Raw genomic sequence first — 27,803 nt, 5'->3', positions numbered from 1 at the left:
GAAAAAAAATATTACAGTTTCATTTAAGCAGGTTATATATATATATATATATATATATAATTGGACGGTCCATGTCAGCATGTCTCTCTTTTGAGAGAAGTTATTTATCTATTTTCTCCATTTTTTCTTATTTTCTTTTGTTTTAAAAATATAAAACCGTAATCATTGCTTACCTTGATTAGATTAATAAAGCTACATGCTATTAGAGAGAAACCTTTGGGTTTTCCAAGGCATCTTATTTTAATGCATGTTATTATTACATTTAAAAGAGAGAGAGAGAGAGAGAGAGAGAGAGAGAATAGTAATAATATAAATATGTTGAGGTTAAACAATCAAAAAATTATTAATTTAAAAATCAACTAAAGTTTCACTAAAAATAAATATTAAAAAACTTAGTAAATATTTAAAATGTGTTTCAATTCCACTTAAAAATCAAACTTAATAAACACTAATAAAAATAAGAAATTTAAATATAAATATATTAATTGATAGTTTTAATAATATTATTAGATAACTTATGAGTTGAGACCAATATTGTGCATCATGAACTCATTGAAAATGATAAAAATTAATGGAAATTTAAAATGCAGAACCCATTTTATTACAGTATTTTATTGCAAAAAATTACTGAAAAAAAATTAAAAAAGAACAACAATTAATTAAAAAAAAGAAATTTAAATATAAATATATTAATTGATAGTGTTAACAATATTATTAGATAACTTTGTACTAATGCATTTTTAATTAATTAATAATATTTATGAGTTGAGACCTTTATTGCACACAATGAACTCATTAAAAATGATAAAAAATCATGAAATTTTAAAATGCAGAACCTGTTTTATTAACAGTATTTTATTGCAAAAATTACTGAATAATAATGAAAAAAAATACCAACAATAAATTAAAAATCCACAAAAATCTGAAAAACCTAAACATAATTAAAATACTAAAAATAATTAAATTTTTTTGGAAATTAACAAAATTTTATATTAATAAGGGTTATTACTGAAAATAATTAAAAAGTACAATTAATAGTATTTTATAATTAAAAAATACCAAATATTATTAAAAAAATACCCAAGCCAGAAATTATTGAAAATTATCTGTATTTTTTATTAATTATGGTATTTATTTAGTTATTCAATTTACTTTTACTGAAAGCAAATGCAAATTAATTTTGTAATGACTAATATGCAAAAACAAATGCTGACAATACTAAAAATTATTGAAAATATTCATATGCAAAAATTACTGAATAATAATGAAAAAAAACACCAAAAATTAATTAAAAATCCAAAAATTCTAAAAAACCTAAAGCTTAATTAAAATACTAAAAGATTAAAAAAATTAAATTAATTGTATTTTACTGCAAAAAAATACTGAATAATAATGTATTTTAATTATTAATAGTAATATAATTAACAATAATGATTTTTAAACTGCAATTAACAATAATTATAATTTAAGCTATAAATAGTAGAAAATTACATTTAATTACCAAAAATTTATATATAATTACAAGAAAATTACATTTAATTAGTTTTAGCCAAGAAATTAGCAATATTACTGAAAATGTGATAATTTCCAGAAATTACTGTATTTTAAATAAATATAGCAATTTAATAATTACAATATATTAATAGATAACAATATTGTAATAATTAATAATATTAAGTAACAAATTGTTTATAACTTAACCTAACCCAATTAGATCTATAAATTTGCAAGTTCAAGCAACTATTTTCTTTTGATTTAGGTCTAGCTGAGATATGCACCATGCCCACACATTATCAAGGATAATCAGATTTGAAGTCTAATTGGGTATCAAACTTTTGGAGTCCAGTGATGGCTTTAGTGGATAGGGCCCAAACTAAACAACCCCTAATAAGCTCAACTTGGAAATTATATGCATATATGGTAAATATTATTATATAATTTTTAAATAACAAATTTTATATAAATATATATAGAAATATTATATATTTTTATACTAGATTATAATTAAATAAAATTTTAATTTGTAAAAAATCATAGTTTTATAATTAACACAAGCCTCTTTATCAACAAGAAATGTGTAAGCCTGAGCCTGAGCCCGACCCGACCATTGGACCTAGATATTGAGCTCGAGCCCAGCCCTTATATAAAGCTCGAAGCTCGATCTATACACAAAATGTCTTATTTTCAGTATACTTTTATAAACTAATAATATATTAATTTAGTAATAATTTAATAAATTAATAAACTAATTTATATTTCCTAATAGTAAATTGATATTTATTAATAATTTAAGAAGCATATATACATATATATTATTTATTATATATAACATAAGTATTTTTTGTATATGTAATGGTACCGGGCCCGAGCCAGGCTTATTTGAGAAAGCCTGAGCTTGAGCCCACGAGCCTGAAATTTTGTCCAAGCATAAAAAATAATAGGCCAGGCCAGGTCGGGCTACCCGGCCCATGAATAGGTCTAATTGTATATATAAACAATTGTATACTTCAAAAATCATATGAAATAAAAATTTAAACATCTTTTTCAATTTTTTTAAAAATGGACCTCTCATAGCTTGGCCCGGTCTGCGACCTGGCCTGGCCGAAGGCTCAGCCCACGGATCGGCCCAACCCACAACACAGCATGGCATGGGCCCATGCAGGCTCGGGCCGTGGGTCATGCTGAACCGACCCCCAAATTATCCCAGGGGAGTGAGGCACGGTAGGGGATGCCCTGTGGGCCAGCACGGCATAGCCTGCACTTTGTGCAGGCCGCATGCAAGTCGTGTCGTGCCAACCCAACACAACCCAATTTACACCTCTACTTGAACTCGCCCAATACTAGGGACAGGGGGAGGAAATTTGAGGATTCCCCATCCTTGATGAGGAGTGGAGTGCCTTGCCCCTGAACTCGCCCGACATTGAGGAGTGATTGCCTTGCCTTGAACCCGCTTGACACTGGGGACAAGGCAGGGATGGGTAGAGTATCTTGACTATGGGGCAAGGACAGGGATGGGGTGCCCCGCCCTAAACCCACCCCGTTGTCATTCCTATATAATTGTTAATTATTAGTGAAATTAATAAAAATGTTAGTTTTTGTAATTATTTTTATTTATTTAAAGTTAATCAAAGTTCCATTTAAAAATAATAAAAATAACAACAATTATTAAAATTACTACAAATTATTAATAAAACTAAATTTATTAAAAAATATTTGTTCATATTAAATTAACAATAATTATTTTCTGTAAATCAACATTAAATAAAAAATACAATTATTAAAATTTTAGATATTAACAATAACTTTGAATACTTTTGGTTAATTAACAACAAATTTTGATTATTAATTAATAGTAAATAAAATTATTAAATCTTTCAGATTTTCTCGTGCACTGCACAAATCCCCTCTAGTATAGTTGAAAATCAAATCAAGCCATTCACACCACAAATAACTAGCTACTTCATTGGACATCCTAGAGAAGAATGTCACCAATGCAAGGTCAAAAAGAAGGGTGGGAAAGAAAGCTTTAGAGATGTAGGCATCCAAATGGAACCAAATGAGATAGCAAATTGCGAAACAGTGTTCGGATGTGAGGTTAAATTGTGGCCCCCTTAAGTATTTGGGATTACCTTTGGGAGAAAACCCAAGATAGATATCCTTTTGAGAGGTAATCATTGAGAGGTTTTCAAAAAAAAAGTCGGCAGTATGGAAAAAGGAACTAAATCTCAAAAGACAGCAGATTAACTGTCATAAAATCTGTCTTTCCAAATCTTCTAATCTCCTTTCTCTTAACCTTCAAGGTTCGTTGAAAGATGGTTCAAAAAATAGAAAAATCATTAGGACCTTTTGGTGGGTTCTGAGGATGATAAAAAGGACCATCTAATGAGCTGGAAAGAAGCCTGTAAAATCAATGAAGACAAAAGGTTTGGGATGGGAAAATTGAAAAAGAAGAAGAATGTGGCACTTCTAGAGAAGTGGTTGTGGAGATTCACAAAGGAAACTGAGTCACTCCGGTATTTGGAAGAGCATCTTTTTTTTTAATCAATAACAAAGATTTCATTAATTAAACAGAATAATTAATTACAGACGAGGGGAGATAAACTTTCTTAACTCCCCCAACAAAGGCAAAAGCCCTCAAAATGAAAAAACCAAAATTACAACTGAGCCCAAAATAAAGAGTACCTAGTCACCCCTTGCTTTGCTAACCCATCTGCAAACGAATTAGCAGATCTCTTCACCCAGTTGTACCCTATTTTCATGTCCTTAGCCAATACCTGAATTTTTTCCATTCATTGGTGCAGTTCCATAATCCAACCTTGTCTTCTCTTAACCACCCTACTACCACCTTCAAATCCCCTTCAATTACGAGCCTCCTAACATTCATTTCCTTGGCCCTTTGAACACCTTCCAGAGCCGCAAATATCTCAGCCCTGAGAGAGTCACCTGGCTCCAATTGGGCCTGAGAACATGGCTGAAAAAATTCCATTCCCATCCTTAAATACACCCCCAATGCCTGAATGCCCAGGGTTCCCTCTACTGCTGCCATCAAAGTTCAACTTTACAAAACCCGTGGGGGGGAGGGATCCAAGACTGACAAAAACTCATTTTCACATGGGCAGAACTAGCAATCTCTTTCCACTTCCTCAGCAAATCGTCCACTATAAAGTCTGTAAATAACTCCGAGGACTTCAACCAATGTACCACCCTTAAGTGAATCAATTCAATCAGACTTTCACAGTTTCTCTTTCTCAGAGAAAATTCTTGAATTCCTTTCTTCCCACAATGTCCAGCATACAGCAGCTCTTAGGCACCGCCACATGGTCCTACCCTTCTTCATATGCCACCTAAAAAATGAAGAGAAAAGACTTTGCACATTCAAAGGGGGATTCCACCTACACCCAAAAAGAGAAAAAGCCCAATCCCAAATAGTCTTGGCAAGCTAGCAAGAAACCAACAGGTGATAACCAGTTTCCCCATCAGCTTTACATAGAACACACCTATGAGGAGATAAACACATCTTGGGTCTCTTTCTTTGAAGCAGATCACAAGTGTTGATTCTTTGTAAGAAAGTTTCCCAACAAAAACTCCCAACCCTAGGAGAAATTGGCTTACACCAAATCTCTTTAACAGGGAAGGATAAACCAACCGAGCTGGAAGGCTGAGTTAAGACTTTGAAGAAAGAGGCACAAGAGAAACAGCCTGACGGGGTGGGGGTCCAAATTCTGGACTATGGACTACACTCAAATGGATGGAGCTCTGAGCTGGCCAGAAATTCCACTCTTAAGAGTCCTTGGAAATTTATCCCGGGTTGCTCCCTACTTTCTCACAACATTTGAGGTATGATTCAACATCTGGAGCAAGGGTAAAGTTCTAGGAAGATCTATGGTGGGGGGGAATCACCTCTTCGCCCGATGTTTCCTAGAATTTACAACCTCTCAACTTTTAAAATTAGTTCCAATGCCGATTTGGTTTCCACGAATGAAAGTGGCATTTCTTGGGATTTGGATTTAAAGAGGGTTGAGAGATTCAAAAAAACAGATGAATGTGCCTCTCTACTAGAAAATATAAATGACGCTCCCTTTGACTTTTCCGTTGTAGATGAGAGGGTACAGAGTCCAAATCATAGTGGACAGCTCTCTTGCACTTCTTTAAAACCCTTTACCCCTCAACCAACATGTTCCATTTTCCAGTCAAAGCTTTGTGGTGTGGTCTTGTGCTCCACAAAGGTGAAATTTTTTTGTTGGGAAACAGCCAATCGGGTTATAAGCACTATGAGAGACTCCAAAGAAAACAAAAAAACTTGGTGTATATCCCCTCATGTGTGTGTTCCTTGAGGAATGGAGAAAACACCATCTTCTTTTGAATTATCACCATGCTACCCAGGTGTGGAACTGTTTCTTTACTCTATTTAAGTGTGTTTGGGCAGCTCCACCCAATGTCATGGATATTTTGACTATGATCTATGAATAGGGGTGAGCATTTGGTTTATTTGGTTAAAAACCGAACCGAATAAACCGAAATTTTAAAAACCAAACTTCAAAAATAAAAACCGAACTGAAACCGAAATTTAGAAAAACCGAAATAACCAAAACCAACATTTTTAGTTCAGTTTTCGGTTATTTCGGTTAAAACCGAATTTTAATAATATATACTTTATTATATATATAATAATGTATATTATATATTAAATATTAAAAAATATATATTATGAAATCGAATTTTAGTAAATTATATATTAATATATAAATATATTATGTATTATATATTATATATTACATATTACATATTATATATTATATATAATAATAAAAAGTTTGGTTAATTCGGTTAACCGAAATTCTAATTCCAAAAACCGAAACCGAAAACCGAAGTAACCAAAAACCGAAACCGAAATTTTCAGTTCAGTTATTCGATTTTAACCGAATAATGCTCACCCCTATCTATGAACCCAGTCGCATTCCACAAATGGAGGCAAAAAATACTTTGATGACAAAGGAGAATAGAGTTGGTTTGTTGATAGACCCCACAATGGTAAGAATAGCACAACGGGCATTGACATTTGATGACTCTACTGTGCCATGGATGAAAATCATGAAATGTTAAGAGGATGGCAAATTGTAGCAGGATGTTAAAGCAAGAACCAGCAAAGAGGTGTATTGGAGGAACCAGATGTAGGGATTTTCTTTTACTAAAAATAAAGATGTAGGGATATTGAAGTTCAATTTCAATGGTTGTGGGATATTTGAGGAGTGATAAAAGGCCACAATAGCAACATTATTCTTGGCTTTTCAGGTTGGTTGGGAAGGAAATTCTTCAAAGGCAGAGTTGCTTGCACTAATACAAGGTCTCAAGTTGATTATTATAAATAGCTGGATTGATGTGACAGTGAAAGGGGATTGCAAAACAGTAATATCTTGGACAGAAGATCCAGAAGACATTCCGTGGAGTTAGACCCCTGTTGAGACAGGCACTTAACCTACACAGAAATTTGAACATCTCAGTCAAATGGATGCCTAGGTACTCTATTGTGCTAGCTGATAATTCAAAAAAACCAAGGGCTGCAAGAGATAGTCTGTGCTTTTGTGTTGTGTAGCCTCATTTTTTGGCTTTGCATGCATTGTACCATATGGCCTGCAAACCACATTTTGGGTAAGTTCAATGAGGTGTCTTTGGTGCATGGCTTTGAGCTATTTCTAGGTTTTTATTGTGGAATGCTTAAGGTGGAAATTGGGAGGAGTGATAGGCTATTATTATTCTCGTCATCAAATATGGTTGGAGGGTTGCAGATGGTCTCCCCTGTTGTGGTAGAGTCTTGCCACTCGAGCACTTTTCAATTTAGTAACTTTGGAGTCTTTTTTATCAATAACAAAGATCAAAGGATTCATCAATAAAATCACCAAAAGCAAAAGTAAATAAAGCCAGCAATAGATAAAAGAGTTTCTCACCAACCCCTTCTTTTCTTCTGTTTTTGTTTCAGTGCCTCATGGCATCACTCAATGTAGTCAGAATCTTATGATTTACAATGTGATTCACAATTTGAAACATGAACCCCAAGGGTTTCAATTCAAACCCTTTTTTTCTGAAAAAATCTTATGATTTTATTCCGAATCCTATGATTTTCTTTATAAATCTTCCATTTTATATGATTCCTGTGATCAAAAAAATTCAATAAAGAATTAGTTCTCCACTTTTGTCATTTTTTGTTATATTTAATTCTTTTAAGTGAGATTTGTTTTAAATCCCTTACTAGAAAATGATTTATTTACATCATTTAAGACCATACACAGTTTATTTTCCATCATATGTAAGTTAAAGAGCCATTGTATGTCAATTTATTTGACCTTCAAGTCGAACTTGATTATATTATTACTGGCTTCTATTGTATAAGTGGTAAATTGTATTATTCTAGGTACATATATGGAAGATATAGATTAAAAATAGGGTAAAATTACTTTCCTATGTGTTTCACCTCTTAGCATATCTATATTTAATTTTTGACAAATTTGTAAAAAATAGAAATTATCTTACAATTCATAATTCAGTTCAATTCAACTTTCTCTACAATTTACAATGCGATTATGATTTTCAGAACATTAGCATCACTTGACACACTTTTTCTTTTATTTTGTAGGACTTTCTTTGCATTTCAATTAGACAAGAGGGTGAAAGGAAAAGGATCCAGCCTCTAAATTTTCTCCACATACATGACAATGTCAATGAAACCACTTTTAATATAATAGCTTCTCTATCTGTCAGTGGTTGATTTTTAAGTATGATGATAATAAGTAACAACCTCCCAAAGAGATCTAAATGCAAGCTCATGTATGTATTAACATGCAGTGTTTCACCCTTCTCTTTTCCTTTTTGTACTTTCTTGATTACTTTTGATATTTATTGAAAAGAAAATCAAAAGAAATGCTTCAATTATCAATTCAGTTACTGTTTTCCTTTTGAAAAAACAAGAAATTGAAATTCCAACTAAATTCATAAAATCAGAAACCGACCAAATATTGTTGCCAATAAAAATTATTTAAGTTATTCCTCAAAAAAGCATCGTTGTCCAATAATTACCTGAACTTTCAAATAAAGAGAACTTTACTAATAGCAGTAAAGTTGCAATCATATGAGACCTCTAGCTAAACTTCAATCAGTAAAAGAAGAGAATTATAAATTCCCAAGCAAAACATTTGTCACCATATTAATTTATAAAATGAGCTTCATTAATAATAAAGGAAAAGTTTGAATTATCTGAATTAACATAATTGATTGATAAATAAATGAAAAAATAAAACTCACTTCCGCAAAGCAGCATATGCTTCAGCTTTTTCAAGGGGATACCCAGATGAGTAGAAAGCAATCAAGCAATCACATATTGGCCAACTGAAAGAAGCAACATTGTAGTAAATAACCTAGACACAAATATATTAGAAACTAATGAAGTAAACCAACTACTGATTGACACAGATCAAGGTTGCCTTGAAGTTAAAAAGAATGCATATACACATACATATTTACATGCATACATATATATAGGGTAAGGCCCATATAGGGAAATAAGAATCAGCAGGAAGCATGAAGGCTGCAATATTCAAGTTGATGATCACATGACAACCCCAAGAGAAACAATAAAAGCAAGTTGTTAAGAGTATTGAGAGATAGAGAAACTTATCTTATAAAAGAAGTAAAACATGAAAACTCCTAAAAAAGTACAATGAAAAGAAAAAGAAACTGCACAAATGTATAAGCCTTAAAAATAAAGCATGATACATTTAACAGTATATTAAATGGCATCCAGGTTAACTTAAGAAGATAAGAGATCACTCAAAATACGATGAAGAAAGGCCACTGACGATGCTAAAAATAACCTGTCACTGCATGTCTGGACTGTATTCTTCAGGTGGGCAAGCTAGAATTAAAGAGGTCATAAGTGGCAGATTGGTATAGGAATTTTACAAAAGAAGGAAATAAGCTGTGAAGTAGAAATAATGAAGGCAATAGGGGTTACGACCGGAAGGAACAAAGTCAGCAGGGAATATTAGTATAGTTCAGAACAAGTTTCAAAGAATCATTCAACCTAAAAGCTTAAGCCGTTAAGTGAGGTCCTTGAATAGGTTTTATTCTCTAACATGCCCCCTCACACGAAAGCCCATTGTGCTTGAAGTGTGAACAAACACAGGCGCACCCATACCTTGTGCTGAAACTTAATTAATTATAATGGGGGTAATGAGGATCAAACACTAGACCACTTGGTCAAAGTAGCTCTGTACTATTCAAAGAACCATTGAACCTAAAAGCTTAAGCTGTTAAGTGAGGTCCTTGAATGGGTTTTATTCTCAAACAACAAGGATTAGTGAAAAAAAAAAGGATCTAATAGACATAGTTGATAGAAGTAAAAAACTGTATTATGGGTCCCCATCAATGTTTTAAAAAGTTAGAGGTGCAACTATGGTGCAAGGAGCACAAGGTGAAGTTCATGCCTGACAATCTGCCACTTGAAGGCCCTAGAGTCTCAACTAATCCTACTTGAAGCGCTCCTACAGTCTCAAAACTTGCCTTTTCATGTGAACAGCAGTTTCAGTCTTTCAGACTAAATGCTTGTGGTGGATCATCATTGACCAGCATATTTTTCATGTCGGGAGTTGAGATATGATTGGTAACCATGTCATCATCCATTTTAAAAGGAATAATATGTGCAAGCATTTTTTTGAAGTTCTTGAAAAGCATGCATGACCTTACACCTTCTTGGTCTATGATAGCCTTCAATAAGGCCTAAAAATCCCTTCACGGATACAAGGATCCAAAACACCAATTAAAATTTGAATAGGACAAAGGTTCCATAGCCTATATAGAATCAAAAACTAGCTAAAGACGACACCAAGTCTCCAAGCTGATCTAACTTACAAAAAAGTGATCCTATCATAGATACCCATGATGGGATTACTTTTTGGTTATAGCACTAAGAATTCATATTAAATTGTGCAACATGTGTCTCTCAATATAACCAAATTAGCCTTCAGAATTCAGATGCAAGTTAAAGATCCTTTATTTAAATTAGCACGGCAAAAGATAGCCTCTAACACTGACTGGTACAATATCCTTGTGAAATTTAAAGATCAGTGGCTCTTGCATTGCCATCTGTTAACTCCAATAATGGCTTCTCTTAAAGCTTCATCTTTGATCATTTATTAATCCATTCTCATTTAGCTCATAAATTCCTCCATTAGCAAGTATTAACTTTGCGTTGCATTAACCACCATCATAAACCCGAACATCATAGTTTTGGTCACTGAGCCTCTAAAAACAATGCTGAGTACCACATTGGAAACTTGGAATCATTTACCAACATACAAAAGGGTATTCCTGATCAGATGATTATAGTTTTTGGTATTACTAAAATGCAAATTGAAGCAAAGTTCATCAGGAATGTTTCACTTGTCTCCTATGTCTAATAACACTAAGTTGTGAATATAATATTCACAACCTCCTAACACATCATCAAAAGGGAAGAAGGTAACTGACATAAATAAGGAAACAGATACATGAAAATTTTATATATCAAAAGCATACATTCGCTTCAGTTAAATGCAAAAAAGGCATACCTCTCTACCGGATCCTCAAGAATAGTTTTGTCGCCAAAAAATATCATCTGCAAAACATAGAAAAGTAAATATGAGGAAAAAATGACTACGTAATTTCAGAATTAAACGATTAAAGCAAGAAAACAGTTGCAAATGCTGTAGAATTTGAGCATTTCCAGGATCCATAATGCAACACAAACAAACTAATCTCAATTTTATTTCCTTGATCTAATCATCTAGATTCCAGCCAATGTCAATTAATTCAAACCTGAATTTCAAATAAAAAGTAGAACGACAACAGACATTGTACCAGTAAGCAGCCTAGCAGGCAAGGAAACAAAGCAACAGAGTTTGATTCGATACAGGAAACAATACCTGAAATTCACCAAACGCCTCTAGCCTCTCAAGAATCTGCTTCATGGGACCCGAAAACACCTGATACCACAAAGCAGAAACGAAGAAACAAATCCACGTGTAGTAAGTAAGGACGCAAGCAAAACACGAAGGCAAATGTACGGAAACTACAACTAAAACACCCCTGTTAACAGGGAGGTACACGAGCTGGGCAAAAGGAAAAGGACCTCCGAGCCGCATTTCACCTTCTTTTCCATGACGCAGACGCCAATCTTTATCTTGGCACCAACATTTCCCCCCTCCTCCTTCGCCATCTCTTCTCTTGCCGCCTCTGTTTCTTAAAAAAAAAAAAAAAAAAAAAAAAACACTCTTCTGTTTATCGCTGCTTCTACGGACTTGAAATCAGAAGGACGAATTTAAAAAAAAAAAAAAAACCGTCTCATTCAAGTCCTCCAATCACTCATCCCAGGTCAAATCAATATCTCTACATTAAACTAACAGGACTGAACGTAAGACAGTGTAGTTTCCATTAATAAGAACACAGAGACACTCTTCTTCCTCTTCTTCTTTCTCCGTCGTCTCTGCAAAACTACAGCAACTGAATATATGATAAAACGAGGCAGAAGAACGAGTCACCCCAAGTAGTTATCCAACACCGGAGGCGGGCGGGACGCGCGCGGGGTTCATGCGAAAGGTTGGCAGTCTCGCTTGCTTTATTAAGACCTCTTTTTGCGTCACGGAGCAAAAAGCAAAACGCGTCGAGACGCATCGATTAAGATGAGCCAACTGAGATTCTTGCGAGTTGTGAATCGAGATTCTGGAATATACATCGACCGATCCGTCCATCCATCTCAGAGATGAATATTCATTGATATGACCAAGGCCCACGTGGAAATTTTTTACGAGCCACACGATTCAGATTTTGAACCCCCCCGAAAGCTCATCTGGTGGCGACCATGTTAGCAAAGTAGCAATAGCATCATCATACAGGGATTCGGGATTCGGAATGAATTTACTTCCAAACAGAAGATTCCAAATCGGTGGCGTTGGGATTTGTTTTGTTTGTAGCCAGAGGGCCCAGAGCCCAGATGTATGTGTGAATCAGTGAATGAATCTATGGTGAGTATTGGATCTGGATAAGCGTGTAATGAATAATGAGGGTGGGGCAAGGGTCTGGCCCACGGTTGCCTACTTTTCTCCGTGTCTCCAGTGGGCCAAGCCCAACCCACCCTTTATATAAAATGTATGATGCCTATGGTGGGGGAGTGGGAGTTGGACACAAGGCAGTGCGCATCACTAGCAACCTTTTGAGAGAATGAGATCTACTAGAATCTCCAATACAGTACAGTTGAGAATTGAGATTGGAACTAAAGCTTGGCCGAGTTGGGTTGAGTTGAGAATAATGCGATGGATTTAGGAGGAAGAACAGTTTATACTTTGTTCTGGACCTCTGGTTGGTTACAACTTAGAACATTCGAGAGATAGACCAGAAAACAATATGATGCATATGCAATGAAAAAGGCAGAAACTAACAGATGATTGTATGAAATGAATTACGTGTGTTTGGTTGCCAAGAAGAAGATGGAGGATTCATCTAATGGATAAAGGTAAATAACAGATGATTATATTGTATGGATTTTTTTTTCTTTCTTAAAGGAGATAACATGGAATCGGAATTCCATTTTCCAGTTAGAAATGGAGGTTACACGTACTCGTTCTGCTTTGGTTGTTAACGACGGCAAGAGTGCAAGACTGGTTGTTCATTATCTCACGTTTTTTCTCATTTTTCCTTCTTAGTTTAGTTGAATTTTTAGATATCCGGGTAAGTGCAGCTAATCCATTGGGTGTGGGTGGCACCCATTAGCCGTCATAATGCAAAGCACGTATCTGATTATTGCCATTGCCAGAGTTTCAAGTTTCAACCCGTTATTGACCCGGAAAGTGAACCCGTTTTGATTGCTTCACCAGGCAGACCGTCCGGTTGAACCGTTCAACCTGTTTGAAGGTCAGTAGTAGTAGATATTGGTGAGTTGAATGTTGACTAGTAGTAGTAGATTGTCAATTGAGACCGTTTTAGACTTTAGAGTTTAGACGAGGCGAGTACATATTGCTTCATAGGCCAGTTTCACATGGGTCAAGTTGGGCTGGGCCCCAACTTTGAGAAATTAAAATAGGGGTCTAAGTGGAGGAAGACCAATGTAAATGTAGTGGTCTATTGAATGTTCATGTGACCAACTCCAGAAACAGCTACGACCGACTGCATATAAAAAAAAAGAAAAAAAAACAACAGTACAGGTTGGGATTTCAAGTCATCAAACATCCAGTCTAGTCAATTGTTATAGATCTGATCTGTTAGTATCAACTAACAAATCTTTGACACCCCCCACGGCGCCCTACCTCTCTCTCTTTTTAAAGGCTAAGGAAAGTAGATAGGAATCCAACAGTGAGTCAGCTGGAGAGTCAATTTTCAACCAATCAGCATCAAATGACAAGGGAAAGTCCAAAGCTTTGGCATACACGTGGTCTTCTGAACACATTGAAATTACCATAAGATAATTGAGAAGAATCTTAATGCAATAAAACAAACAAACCCACTTAGATCCCGTTACGCAAGCACAATTCACAAGGTCCAACCGAGTAGAGGCTGCAATTTGGTGACTGCGGCCGCGGGAATTGGAATTTCTCAGTTGATCCCCTCTGGAGAATAGAAGTGAGGTGGGTGATCTCCGGTGTTCTTGACATGTATCAGATTCTGCTTTTGTTAGTTGAGGATTTAGTAATATTCTGGAGATATATCATATATCAGGAAGTTGATTAGAATAGGAATCTTATAAGGCAATAGGCAACTTATTAGGTTTTCAGCTTGGCATATTTCTGCTACAAATTGGAGATGCCCTGTGGTATTAGCCTTTAGGAACACAGAAAATAAAGGTTGGTTATTGAATTGTTGCTTTAAAGAAGGCTGCCCGTTCAAAGTGGCATGGGATGGGAGGCCCTCTGGCTCATAATGCTCCTCACTCTTCAGTATATGCCAACTGCAAATTATGACAGGTTAAAACTTTTGTGCGAAGTGGGAAATCTGGAACCAGTACCCTCCAATCTGCCCAACAATAACGAGCATATGTTAATTCGAGCTGTTCATAGGGTACAATCCATTTAGGTTTAGGGGGTGTTCAAAGAGCCCAGATTTCCTGCGGCTGGATTCTCATGCAAGTTTGTCTCTCGTTCCAGTACACGGTTATTACCGTGTCCGTGAACATTTATCGATGACTAGTCGGACTTAATGGGGCCAAGATAATCCTGCCACTTACAGAATAATTGAAGTTGGGATTAGTACAATATTCCCTTTCGCTTTACTTTTTGTACCTGTGTAGCCATGAGATGAGATGCATATGATCGTTTGGGGAAGAGGGGACTTGGGAAGAAAATGTCGGTCGTCTGAGGCTTTAAGCTGTTGATGTTCCCTGGGTTTCACGAAATAGGTGGAACATAGGGTAAGTTGCGCTACCTGCTTAAGTTCCAGGCCAGAGCCCCTATTCGAGGCAAAACCGTGTAATATAGGCGTGTTTGGCACTGTGTTCATCCCGTGAACTGTTTTAGTCTTGTTGATGTGATGAAGATTCATTCGATTGGGTATAGATATAGATAAGACCAGTCTCGTCTACACCCCAATATAACGTAAACCGGTCCCATCCACACCCTAATATATCATCAACAGGAAAAACTTATGAATACATCCTCTTTAATTTTGATCCCATACTTCAAGGATCAAGGGTAGAGGCTATGTGAAGAGATACGCCTTCAATTATCTCTGAAATTCCTACTGTTGCATTTCAACTGTATGATCTAAAATATTAATTATTTTACTTAATTTTTTAATTTTTATAATTTTTTTTTATTTTTATCAATAAAATAATATTTTTAAATATTTATAGGGTTCGACTATGATATGGATAAGATATGATATCGAAAAAATATCTGACCAATAAATTGGAATCATAAGTGTGGTAGGTGTCAATTATCAAAATTCATGGGTGGGCTTTGATTGGTCAAAACTCTTTCCATATCATATATTTCCCATATTTAAAATATATTTTTTATTTTTTAATTATTTTACTATTGTTTTATAAAAAATAATATTTATTGGTTAATATTAATTCATTGATGCCTTTTTTAAAAATATTTATCATATAAAGTACAAAAGTTAGATATTTATGATTAATTGTATATGTTATTTATAAAATAAATATGATATACATAGAATAAAAAAGTGTGGTGTAAACGGGTCTACACCATACACTGTGGGTGTGTACTAATCCAATCCACACAGTTTATCCACATTCAAAATAGTTGTAAATTGTGCTGTGACATGGATTGATCCCTGCCACCACAGGGTGTGCAAAACACCCCCTTAATGACCTATTTACCAACACGTTCTAATGGTGCTCTCAACAGAAAATCGGCACTTGTATGTATGAAAGTTATTTATCAAAACATACAAGGAAAATGGAAACCCCTTTTTATCTACCAAAAGAAAAGATACATTGAATATTATCATTTGAAACTGCAGTCGATTCCTGCAGTCAAAATTACTTCCCCCTCTGTCTCAGTTGCTGGTATTATTTAGTGTACAAAACTGAGTAGACAACAAAAGGCAGTGGAGCGGCATAGTAGCACTGTAGCAGTAGCAGTAGCAATATCTTCGTCCTATGAACTTCCATTATGGGATGTGCTCATCATCAACAATCCATCTTTACCAGTTTTGAATACCCTAAAAATGGTGTCCAAGTCCCCAAACTTACTATGCTATTCACATTCTTCCTCTCTTGACAGTGAAACTATAACATATTTACATGCAATAGCGTTTGCAGCTGCCTGTGTGATCATCATCCATATGTGATAACTCCAAAGCCATCAGTTCCCCCCCAACACCCTCTGCAGAGCAGATTTTTGGTCTGAAGTTAGGCTTTTAGGAAACGTAATATTGAACTTTATAATCAGGTTTCCCTTTTTCCCAGGTTCTTTCGCCAATGGCATTCCTTCATTTTTTATCACCTTCTCATAGCCTGGTCTGACAATTTCTGTCACTTGGATAGTGAGATTCCTTCCGTCCAGGGTTACCAGGTTGATTGTCTTCCCCGTAAGTGCCTCTAGCAGTGTTATCTCCTGTGTGAATATTAGGTTATTTCCATCCCTTCTGTAAACTGCATGCGGCTTCTCTTCAACCACAAAAACTAGATCCCCAGGAATGAAGCCACGCATTTGGTTACCCTTCTCTGGGAACGTGATCTTTGTACCCTTCTTCCAGCCAGGCTTAATATCAATAGTCAAGATCTCCTCCACAATTCCTTTCTTACTGCGAAAAAAAAAATTGCAGGTGTATCACACCAAGGGCAATTATACAATATAAAATCACAATCCAGACATGCAAATCCCATAATGAGAATTAATGTCATATTATGTAGGTAGTTTTTCTTTCTTTTTTAGATGAGTAAGATTTTATTTTTTTCATTCTTAAGTTTCATATCTAAAGGGCTTTAAGAGAACTAGGGTAAGAGCATGTGCTATGCACGTGTGCAAATAAAGAGTAAAGATAAAATTGACATTATACAGTCAAATTTAACTTTTATAACTGCACTAAAACCAAGGCAAGTGTCCGCTTTATTTTTTGAGATGAAAGACAATGGATTTGGGTTTGAATAATAGGCAGATTGTTTCTTCTGTTGCTGCTTCAGGGGTTTCTGGGGATGGTCAGTCTCTTGAATTGCAGGTTTGGTAACTTGTGTGGGGGAAAGCTAGAGGAACTGATAACACTCAGGTAATCTCTTTTTTGTTTATGCTTTTGTTGATAGGACAGTGGTGGCTGGTCCTTAACAGCCACAAGTTTCACAATGGTCATTTTTAGCTGGAACTGCCTCAAAATTTGAGGGATTTTAGTTTAAGGCTCTATTCTAATATTATTTGTCTTTGTGAAGCTAAAATCTCTCCAGAAAAGGCTGGTTACCTGAGTATCTTATTGAAATACTCTAACGCTTTCTTGGTTCCCCTTGAAGGTCTAGCCAATGGGCTATCTTTTTGGAAGCATGGTGTTGATCTTGAAACTTGAAAGGTAATAGAGCCCCAATAAATTGCTCAAAAAGTGAAAGAACTTCAGAGGAACCTCCTATTTGGCTGATGGGTGTACTTGTTACAAACTGCAACTCTCTTTTGTTTTTGTGTTAATATTTATTTATCCATCAAAAAACAAAAAAAAAAAATCTTTGAGAACTGCCACCTAGCATATCAACTTGTTTTCAGCCATCCCAATAATAGCCTCCACTGAGATGGCTTTCCACTAAAATACCTGTTGATTCTTTCTTTCTATAAAGGCTAGCATAAAGCAATTGTAGGTTTCATATGATCTTGCCGCTTTTGCTATTACCCTTGACTGGCTAAGATATTATCAGCATGCATGACTCACTATCAGTTGAACATTTGGAGGAGGTGAGACTGAATGTGCAAATAAATTTGCACTGGAACATTAGATGCAGACTAAGAGGGTTGGATACAGCCCATGTGTCCTAGAAATAATTTGGTCACCTGCACCTGTAAAAAGTGTGAATTGAGAGGATTTTTCAATCAAGAGGGTTTTCCTATCATTTTTCATAGATTTTTTTTCTACCCCATACCTCCACAGCCATTAGCCTAGGAGCACTTTGCTCATCAATCAAAGAGAGAGATCACATGCCCCATTGTTTCTTTTAGATGAACACAATTGGGACCGCACACTACAAGATGGAACTTTTTTCATCATATTTTTTATGAATAACTTTTTTCATCATTTACCCCATCTCAACTTCTCAAAGTGCAAATTCTTACATAGTGAACTTTTTTATTTTTTTCAAAAGAAACAACTTACTTCATTCAGGTGTGCCCCTTGCCTTGGGCCTCACACCTCAAGATCCACATACTCCTTCCGTTGCACTTCTCACTTTCAAAATACTTGGCAGAATAGTTATTGCCTCCTTACTATTTTGCAAGATTGGTAGTGTTTCTTAGTTTGATGCCATCTGTTCCTACATGATTAAGTCTACACTAATCATGTGTATGTATATTAGCATATGATAAAGATACCACCCAACATTTTATGTATGTTTCTCATAGTTTATCTGTGATGATTTCACATAAAAATGAATATATTATCATTTTATAACAGATATATAGACATTTTGAAAAGAGAGCAAGAGAATTAGTAGATTTATCATTTTTTCTCTCAAAAAAAAGTAGATTTATCATTTATTGTCAAACTACCAAGCTAAAGGCCTGTTAGTTGGAATTGGATCTTACAAGATCAGACCTGATAAGCCCAATTAATAATAGGATTGCTTGATTGGTTCTAAGTTTGCTACTTAGACCCTATCAGGTCTGTGTATTTTTAATCAAGTTGAGACTGAGTCTACCCTGACCTAGTCCAAACCCAGCTCATTAACAGCCCTATATCTGTTGCCTGAAGCTAGGAATGAGCATCAAACCAGGTCTTATAGGCTGAGGTCAGCCCAGCCCAAGGCCTAAATGCAGATAATGCTTCAATCAGGCTAGTCTCAAGCGAGCCAAACATGTAATAAGTGGGAAACTAGGGCTTCAATGCTTCCGCTTTGCTTCCTTTTTTCACACAAAAACAAGAATCAGGCTTGCTTACATGAGCTACTTCAGAAATGAAAAGGCCTATCATGTGTCAAAAGGTAATTGATTTTTTTATCAGAAACACAGAAATTTATTCATTCATTAATAAAAAAGAGAAACATTACAACCATAAGTTGTGAAGAAACTTTCTAACCCAATACAAGACAAACCCCCAGCTGTATCACAGCCTTTATTACAACTGAGCCCAGTACACCTGTTGTCTATTTACTCCTTGTTTTGCTAAGCTATTGGCAGATCTCCTGACCCACTTGATTCGAATTTCCACATCTCTTGAAAGCCATTTGAAGCGCCTGTATTCAATTCTAAGCTTCCAAATCACCCCTTCACCTTTTTTTAACCACCCCACTACCAGTTTCAAGTCGCCTTCAATAACCAATCTTTCTGCTCCCATGTCTCTAGCCATTTTTACCCCAAATGCTGCAGCAAAATATCCTGCAGCTACAGCATCACCTTGTACAATTGGACCTGAAAAAAAGCCCGTATAGTGCCACCTTCCTCTTTAATCACTCCTCCAATTCCAGATGGACCTGCATTGCCCAGACTACTACCATCAAAGTTCAATTTCAACCACCCAGTCATTGGGGGAGACTACACCTCAAGGGGCTTTGGTTTCCTAGAGGAGAATCCAGCAATTGCCCCCCAACACCTGAAGAAATCTTCCACCTTAAAGTCAGCAAACAACTTCAGAGTCAAAAGTTTATTGATTCACTAGGATCATTGTCTCAGATTTTGTCCTGTTCCAACATTTTACCAATTGACTTTTCTTACTTCATAACTTTCGTTACCATGAAACTGGAACCCAAAATCAGCATATGGACTTGTAAACAAGATAACGATGGATATATGCATTTATTACTTTTCAAACTGTCATGTATGGACCACTGAATAGTAGAAGAGGATGAAGGTCATAAGGTCTGTAGTATTTATATATTTATTGTACTAGAGTCCAGATACTATGAAATGAGACATTAAAGGACATGAGGTAAGACAAATCTGAGGGTGGTTACTTTGTGCAAAAAAATGCCAAAGGTTAGGACAGTACCTGGTCTACCCCTCTCAAGACCCCCAAATGTTCTATCATTAGTTAACAACTCATAACCAGAGTACTAAAATACCATATTTTCACCCCCTCCCTCCCTCCACCACCCTTACTCTCATCTAAGATCATCCACCACTTCCAGCTTCACTCTCTGGTTACTTAGGTTAGCACTACGTGAACAGATTGTGGCTCTGGAGAGAAGCAGAGAAGAAATTGATAAGTGACAAGAAAGCTTACATAGAGAGAATGGACATTTTGAGATTTAATTATATCTTGTTGGAAACAGGTTGGAAGCCTAGGACATGTAGAAAGGCTGCTTGAGATTTTGTGGCAATTGAATCAGAGGGTTTTAAGGTGAAGGAGCTGTCATACAACACCCGATGTTCATCTTGTAGAGATATGATGATGACAACAGACAACTTCACCTTGTGCATTTAAATGTTAACGGTTAAGGCATTAAGCACCTTATATAGCATCTATATCATATATAAATTGCCTAGGCAACACAACTTTGGGTGGTGTACCAGGTCTATCGCATACACACCAACAGAATTTTCAGTAAAACTAGAACCACTAGTGTATCCATTCCATTAAATAGACCATTTCCAATTTTTTTATCAACTAGACCATTTCCAATTGTTGATTATTATTTTTACTTCATTAGATTAAGCAAGGTTAAGATAACAATGGCATGATTTGTACCTAAATGATTAAGAAAGGTTGGCACATATAATGCCATGATACCCCTTTTGCAGCAGAAATATCAGCCATATTTCCCAAATCTAAAAAGGAGAAAAAATCATAATCACTCTCCAACCTATACCTATAATTAGACTGTTAGAATGATATCAAAACTAACTAAAACTCCTAAAAAGCCTCCTAAAATTGATTTTTTGAACTAATATAAGTTTGAAATGAATACATAATAAGGAAGCAACTTCTAAAACTAATATAGTAATGCATACCAATACCAAAATAAGTCGAACTGTTAGAATTCTAACTAAAAAGCTCAAAAAAACAAAATATAGAAATGTCAAAACGGATTTGTAGGTTGCAAACAAACTGGCCATAACTTACCCAATTCATGTCCAAACTCCAAATCATGTGATCTTTTGCTTGTTGGATTGTAAGCTTCCACTTGGACATGAAAAATAATCTATTCCATCGTAATCAATTAGAAAAGTGAGTTTGGCAGATACAGATAATTTATCTCTTTCTCATTATGCCCTATAGTTTTACTTTGCAAATAAGAACAGTTCAAAAATGGACACCTGACATTCTAATAATCTCAGCCCCAAACTTATCCATGTGGACCATATCATCTCCAACTTCTAACTAGGACAATCCACTCCTAGGTTACCCTAACTCTTTCATAACATGAGCAAATCCATGCCACTAAAGTTCTGCCCGATACATCTACATAGACATTTAAATCACAAAAAGAAACTACTCGATTTTTATTATAATGCACTTAGAAATGTTCTAATATTCGGTTTGTTCCATGAAGAAATGTATCCAGTGTGATGTAACAAATTTTCCACACCCCTAACAACCTATTCTCTAATAGATACCCTAAGATATAATTAAGTCAACCCTATAAATTGCATTTCTATTGGTTCACTGCCCCCGAATTTCCATTTCACAAATGGGTTTCCCCTTTGTAATTAGTGTTTACTGTACCACTAATAATTCTCGGCAAACCATATGCCAAGGAAGAAAGTTTTTTTGAAGCCTACGAAGGAAGAAAGATAAGAGGCCACGAAATAAACCAAGAATTATCTGCGTCCTAACACCCAATCAAGAAATTCTAGATTTTCCCAGAACAACCAAAAATGTTAACAATTAAAGACAAATAAAGAAAAGGGCGACTCGGAAAATGACATACCCAGAAGCATCGGTGTTGGTGAACTTCATTCTCCTTTGCGTGCCCAAGTAAAGCTCCTCCAGACTACAAAGCAACTTTTTCTCGATATTGGATGCCTTTCGAGGCTGCTGATTAACAGAATCGGCACGACCACCATAGCCATAGCCACCCTCTGATCCACCCACAACCTCGGCATAAATGTCATCGGGGTTCCTGGGGTTATAGCGGTAGTTGGAATTGGGAGCAGCAGAAGCGCCACGGGCGGCAGCAGAGGCAGCAGAGGCAGCAGAGGCAGCAGAGGGAGGAGTTGGGAACTGACCGGACTTGACAACTTCTTCGCCAAAAAGATCGTAGATCTGACGCTTCTGAGGATCACTGAGGACATCATAAGCCTCAGTGATCTGCTTGAACTTGGACTCGGCTTCTTGCTTGTTAAGAGGGTTCTTGTCGGGATGCCATTTCATGGCCAATCTCTTGTATGCCTTCTTTAATTCCTCCTCACCTGCATTCCTGTTCACCTTCAATATGTTGTAGTAATCGACACCCATTTCTCCCTGAGTCTTCTGATCTCCACTCGCTCTCAAGTCTGAATCCCAAAAAACAGCAGCAAATCAAACGAATCGAAGGGAATCGATGTGGTATTTATTTGTTTATTTTATTTTATTTTATTTTATTTATTTATGAAAATGAAAACGATTCCTTGTAATTATTTGGCAATTAAGTTTTGTTTGGGAGTGGCAGGTGAGTCATGAGTGTGGCCATCGTCGGCAATGAGAAAACTCGAGAACTTTCGGGAATCGTCCGATGAGACTCTGTTTGCGATTTTCCCCTGCGGATCGACCGGATGTCAACCACACCACGCCACGCCAAATGCAAAGGGGCGTGGATTCTTGGGTTGTACGGCGAAGGGTACGCACTAATTGCGTACGTTACCATTATTTGTATTTCAATTATTCCAATTCAATGGGTGGGACCTCCGTCTATTTTGGGGGTTCGTCGTGCAAGTATTAAGTATGCGCTAATGGGGCAAAAATATCGGACTTAACGGAGTGCCGAGTGCCGACTGCCGAGGGCGCAAGTCATGCCAGCCCAGGCCTTGTTTTCGGCCCAGTAAGCCTTGTTCTACACGGAAAAGGTGGTTCACATATGAAAGAGAGAGCAAAGGCAGACAAGAGCGTTCTCATCTATCTCATCCCGACAGCCCATCACCGCAGGTGTGTGATGTGGAAAGTGACTGCTGGTGATGTAGGAATATTTGGAATACATGCATATTTTGGCACGTGGCATCAGTTGGATCATCCTGACCATCCATCATCAAATACTATCAACCACTTCCAATTGCTTCTCTTCTAACACAATTCCGGTTATAAAAGGGGCTCACACATTGAGGTAAAGATATATAGACTTAAACCGTAAGTTTCCTCACTTAGTCTGACCCCTCCTAGACCTCGACTAACTTGATCGTCGGAGTCTTCGCCCCTATGATAATTTTTGGGGCCTCAGAAGTCTTCTTTGTCTTAGCAGATTGGACCTGTCAGCCTTAGACACCAAAATTTATGTTGTTGCCCTCAGCTCCGTATTTGGCAGCAACAATTGGTGGCGTTTGTGGGAAACATCTTCAAAACTTTCTCCTAAGAAAACAAGTTTAACTTAATCAACTAGTGTTTTTGAAATGGCTGACAAGTAAGACACCATTCCTAACATTTAAAACTTAGTCACAATCGGCCAGTTCGAGCTAGTCCTGGACAAGCTAGACAACCTGACCTAGCGGTTGGACAATATAGGACGTCTGGTAGGAGGCCACCCATAAGATGGCTACCTCGTCGAAAAGGAGGGCCAAGTTGATGCCTCCGCCATTTAGGATCAGCTTCAACAAGTAAAGGAGGGCCAAGTTGATGCCTCCGCCATTTGTCATGTCTCATTCAGCCAAATGGTGGCCTTCGTGGATTCCATCATCTCCGATCTCCTCCCAACGCTGAAGACCTATGATGCAGTACAAACCCTGATGACCACCTAGAAAGCTTATGGGCCCTCATGCTCCTACATGGATATTCTGACGCGCTCATGTGTTGAGCCTTCCAAGCCACATTCAAGGGAGTAGCACGTCGATGATTCTCAACACTACCCCCACACTCCATCGGCTCTTGGGACTAGTTTGTGGACCTCTTCCTAAGTTACTTTGTGAGCAGCTAACAATGTTAAAAAATTGTCACCTCCCTAATGTTCGTTAAGCAAAAGTGCAGGGAAAGCCTTCGAGTGTATATGAAGAGGTTCAACCAAGAAGAACTCGATGTCAAGGACCTCAACCCCTTAGTCTCCATGCACACGACCATCAATGGCCTTTGACCTGAACCCTCCAACTGGTCCATTTCTAGACTTCGCCCAAGACTAAAGTCAAGTTCTTGAAGAAGGTCCAAAAGTACATCGCTACTGAGAAGGCCGAAGCTAACAAACGCCTCCAAGATCCAAAAGCAAGGTCCAGTAACAATAAGAGGAAGGAAACGGATGGCTGCAACGATAACCCCACCAACAAGGGCGGTGAGAAGAAGTTGCCGCCCCAAGTACACACCACTAAACTCCTTGCAAACAATACTAATGCAAGTAGGAAAGGAAAAATTCATGAAGTGGTCAGCCAAGTTGAAAAGGAACCCGAGAAGGGGGAACCCCAAGAAGTACTACAAGTACCACCGCGACACCGGCCACGACACCGAGGACTATTACGAGCTCAAGAACGATATTAAGTACCTCATCCACTACAGACACTTAAAAGATTATGTTGAGGGCGATGCCCTAGTGTCATCCTCATAGCAGCCATAGGTCAGGCCCCACACTCATCGCCCCTAGCCGAAGTCGTTGAAGTCATAGCTGAGGGCTCGGCCTCAAAGGGAGCACCCACCTCGTCTTGAAAGGCATTTGTTCAACAATATAACATTCAGGGCCAAGCACTGAAGAGGCTGAGGCCGAAAGACCTCATCTCCTTCTCAAATAATGACATACAGGGGGTTTATGTGCCCCACGGCAAGGTGTTGGTGGTGTCAATGATCATCACCAACTACATGGTGAAAAGAATCCTGTTCTACAAGATGTTTGAGAAGATGTAGCTGACACCAGACCGACTACACCCCATTGACGTACCTCTCATCGGGTTTTCTAAAGCAGCTATCAGACCTGAAGGAAAGATAACCCTATCGGTCACTATAGGGACCGAACCTCGGCACATCACTTGGATGACTGAGTTCTTGGTCATGAAGATAAGGCTCAGCTTACAACGCCATCGTAGGGAGGTCAACCTTTCACACACTCAAGACGGTCATCTCGTCTTACCACCTCAACATGAAGTTCCCCATAGAGCATGGTGTAGGGGTAATTAGGGGAAACTAGCAAACTGCCGGACAATGCTACGTTGTAGCACTAAAAGTCAAGGACAAGGAAGCCCTACCACTAGAGGGGCTTGACCTCTGGGACGAACCGTTTAGCCGAGGCCAACCGACTGAGGACCACATCTCGGTTCCCTTAGATGAGGATAAGCTTGAGAAAACAATATGAGTTGGGTCTTGCCTCCCTCAAGACACACTTTGTGAATTGCTAAGCTTCCTTAAAGCCAATACCACATGTTTGCTTGGTCCATCACTGATATGCCAAGAATTAACCCCTCGGTCATTACTCACAAGTTGAGCGTAGACTTGAGTTGTAGGCCGGTTCAGCAAAGAAGAGAAGCTTTGCATCGAAACACTAGAAAGCCATCAAAGAAGAAATGGACAAGCTACTTGGTATTGGCTTTATAAGAGAGAACTCAATAAGGCTTGTTCCAAAGACAACTTTCCCTTACCAAGGATTGATCACCTCGTCAATGCCACCAAGGATTGTTCACCTTGCCAAAGACACCACCAACGTGGCAACCGCATCATCGTGGGGCACAAAAACCCCTTGTAGGTCGTTATTTGAGAAGGAATGAGGTCCTCCTACCTTGGCCTCTTCGATGTTGGGCCCTGAATGTTATACTACCAGGCATATGCCTTTTGAGACGAGGTGGGTGCTTCCCCTGAGGCCGATCCCCTGGCTATGACTTCAATAACTCTGGCCAAGGGGCAATGAGTGTGGGGCCTGGGTTATGACTGCTACGAGGATAGCGCTGGGGCGTTGCCCTCAACATAATCTTTAAAGTGTCTCGGTAGATGAGGGACTTGATCTCTTTCTTGAGCTTGTAACAATCCTTGGTATCATGGCCGGTGTCGTGGTGGTACTTGCAGTACTTCTTGGGGTTCCCCCTTCTTGGGTTCCTTTTCAACTTGGCTGGCCACTTCATGAATTCCTCCTTCCTTACTTGCATTAATATGTGCATTTGGGAGGAGTTTAGTGGTGTGTGCTTGTCGAAGGAAATGGCTGGTAGCCTCTTCTCACCGCCCTTGTTGGTGGGGTCGTCGTCACAGCTATCCCTTTCCTTCCTCTTCTTGTCATTGGGCCCTGCTTCCGGATCTTGGAGGCATTTGTTAGCTTCGACCTTCTTGGTAGCAATGTGCATTTTGACCTTCTTTGACTAAGGCAAGAGCTTTCAAAACCTCAACAACTATTGATAAATGGCCCACGACCCCGACCTCGGCCTCAAAGACCCTTAAAGAAGTGGGTCTTTGTGAAGGCCAAAGAGTCGACGTCGGCCAATTACTTAATAAAAAACACGATGAATGACACACTAAGTAAATAGCACGTCTCCACTAGGGATATTGCTTGCAACCTCAGCCACAAAACCCCCACAAAATGGCGTACTAAGCAAAGAGAATTTCTTCACTAAGGTAAAAAGTTTTGAGACCTCGGCAACTGCTATCAAGCGATTTGTGATATCGGACTTGGGCTAAAAGACTCTAAGATAGAACATCTTCATGAATAACTAAGTAAATATCACTTTCACAAAAAAAAAAGATACTTTATTAAAGAATTGCAAGTTTCTTTACAAAAATGCCTCTTCGGGGGGAGGCATCGACCCCTTGCATAAAAGAAGAAAGAGAAGAAGAGTATCTTTTGATAAGAAACTCAAGTTCCATTAACTCAAGAAAACTCTTTATTGGCCCCCTCTTGTTTGAGCAACGACCTTGGCAGTGGTGTCAACGGTCAGGTTCTTGTTTGTCCCATCTAGCTTATCCACTAATTGTTGAGCTTCATAATGGAATAGGTCCAGTTGGCCAACGTTGAAGCTTGACTGAATCTTTGACACTTAGGCCTTGCAATCCTCGAAGCCCTCTAGGTAAGCCTAGGAAGCAAAGGAGGTTACGTCCACCTCGTGCTCCTTCGAGGCCTTGTACTTTTCAACTGCCTTCATGACCGTCTCCTCCAACTGCCGCTCCATCAACACTAGGGAAGACTTCAGCTCCTTCACGAGCTCCCTTTTGGCAGCCACCTCGGCCTCGACCTTCTTGCAATGTTCGTGCTCGTCACAGACCCACCCCTCGGCCTTGACCATTTACTGCTCTAGGCGCTCGATCTCCTCTTGTGCCTGTCAAAGCTGCTTAATCAGCACCTCCATCTTGTCATAGAGGCCGACCGAGTAGGAGACCATCTGCATAGAAAAGGAAAACTCGTCAGTCATATTCCGCCAAAAAGACCTCGGTGACATAACGAACTCGGAGAGGTACGTGCATACCTCGGTAGCCTTGTCCAAAAGCGTGCTTCGGACCGAATCCATAGTGTGTTGTGTCCAGGACTGATAGTCACTGGGAAGGACCATGCCAACCGCTAGTTGTCGGCTAACACCAGCCACCAACAGGGAGTCCCCCTCTCGAACGCTCTACTG

General features: G+C 37.9%; 2 protein-coding genes across 10 annotated transcripts in view; both read right to left on the bottom strand.

The window, feature by feature from the left end:
- Positions 1–12,214, bottom strand: part of LOC148854119 (inositol hexakisphosphate and diphosphoinositol-pentakisphosphate kinase VIP2-like) — a 130,731-nt gene extending 118,517 nt beyond the window's left edge. Inside the window, exons 1-5 of one of the 9 annotated variants that reach the window (XM_088983835.1) lie at positions 12,069–12,214; positions 11,660–11,769; positions 11,454–11,513; positions 11,100–11,146; positions 8,797–8,880 (exon numbers count right to left, since the gene is read on the bottom strand). In XM_088983835.1, coding sequence (XP_088839961.1) covers positions 8,797–8,880; positions 11,100–11,146; positions 11,454–11,513; positions 11,660–11,769; positions 12,069–12,201 — 434 coding nt within the window. In that variant the 5' untranslated portion in view covers positions 12,202–12,214. Of the gene's footprint in view, positions 1–8,796; positions 8,881–11,099; positions 11,147–11,453; positions 11,514–11,659; positions 11,798–11,920 lie in introns of those variants that run through there. The other 8 variants (XM_088983837.1, XM_088983836.1, XM_088983838.1 and 5 more) reach the window with 8 other exon arrangements.
- A 3,658-nt stretch (positions 12,215–15,872) lies between these two features.
- On the bottom strand, positions 15,873–22,929 carry LOC148854118 (uncharacterized). Its single transcript, XM_088986455.1, has 2 exons — positions 22,040–22,929; positions 15,873–16,788 (listed from the first exon to the last, which is right to left on the bottom strand). Exons 1-2 carry the CDS (start codon positions 22,564–22,566, stop codon positions 16,347–16,349), a joined length of 969 nt encoding a protein of 322 aa, XP_088842581.1. The 5' UTR covers positions 22,567–22,929; the 3' UTR covers positions 15,873–16,346.
- Between the last annotated feature and the right edge of the window lie 4,874 nt (positions 22,930–27,803).

The sequence above is a fragment of the Nelumbo lutea genome, chromosome 4 (genome assembly GCF_056320005.1).
Source record: "Nelumbo lutea isolate HS-2025 chromosome 4, American lotus-T2T, whole genome shotgun sequence".
Taxonomy (NCBI): domain Eukaryota; kingdom Viridiplantae; phylum Streptophyta; class Magnoliopsida; order Proteales; family Nelumbonaceae; genus Nelumbo; species Nelumbo lutea.
Note: the sequence above shows the minus strand (reverse complement) of the source record. Positions and strands in the feature narration are given on the sequence as shown.

Coding starts and splice junctions, on each gene's coding strand:
- LOC148854118 (XM_088986455.1), bottom strand. CDS start 22,566: ATGGGTGTCGATTACTACAACATATTGAAGGTGAACAGGAATGCAGGT. Junction 16,789..22,039: donor ACCAACACCGATGCTTCTGG/GTATGTCATTTT, acceptor TTTTTTTCGCAG/TAAGAAAGGAATTGTGGAGG.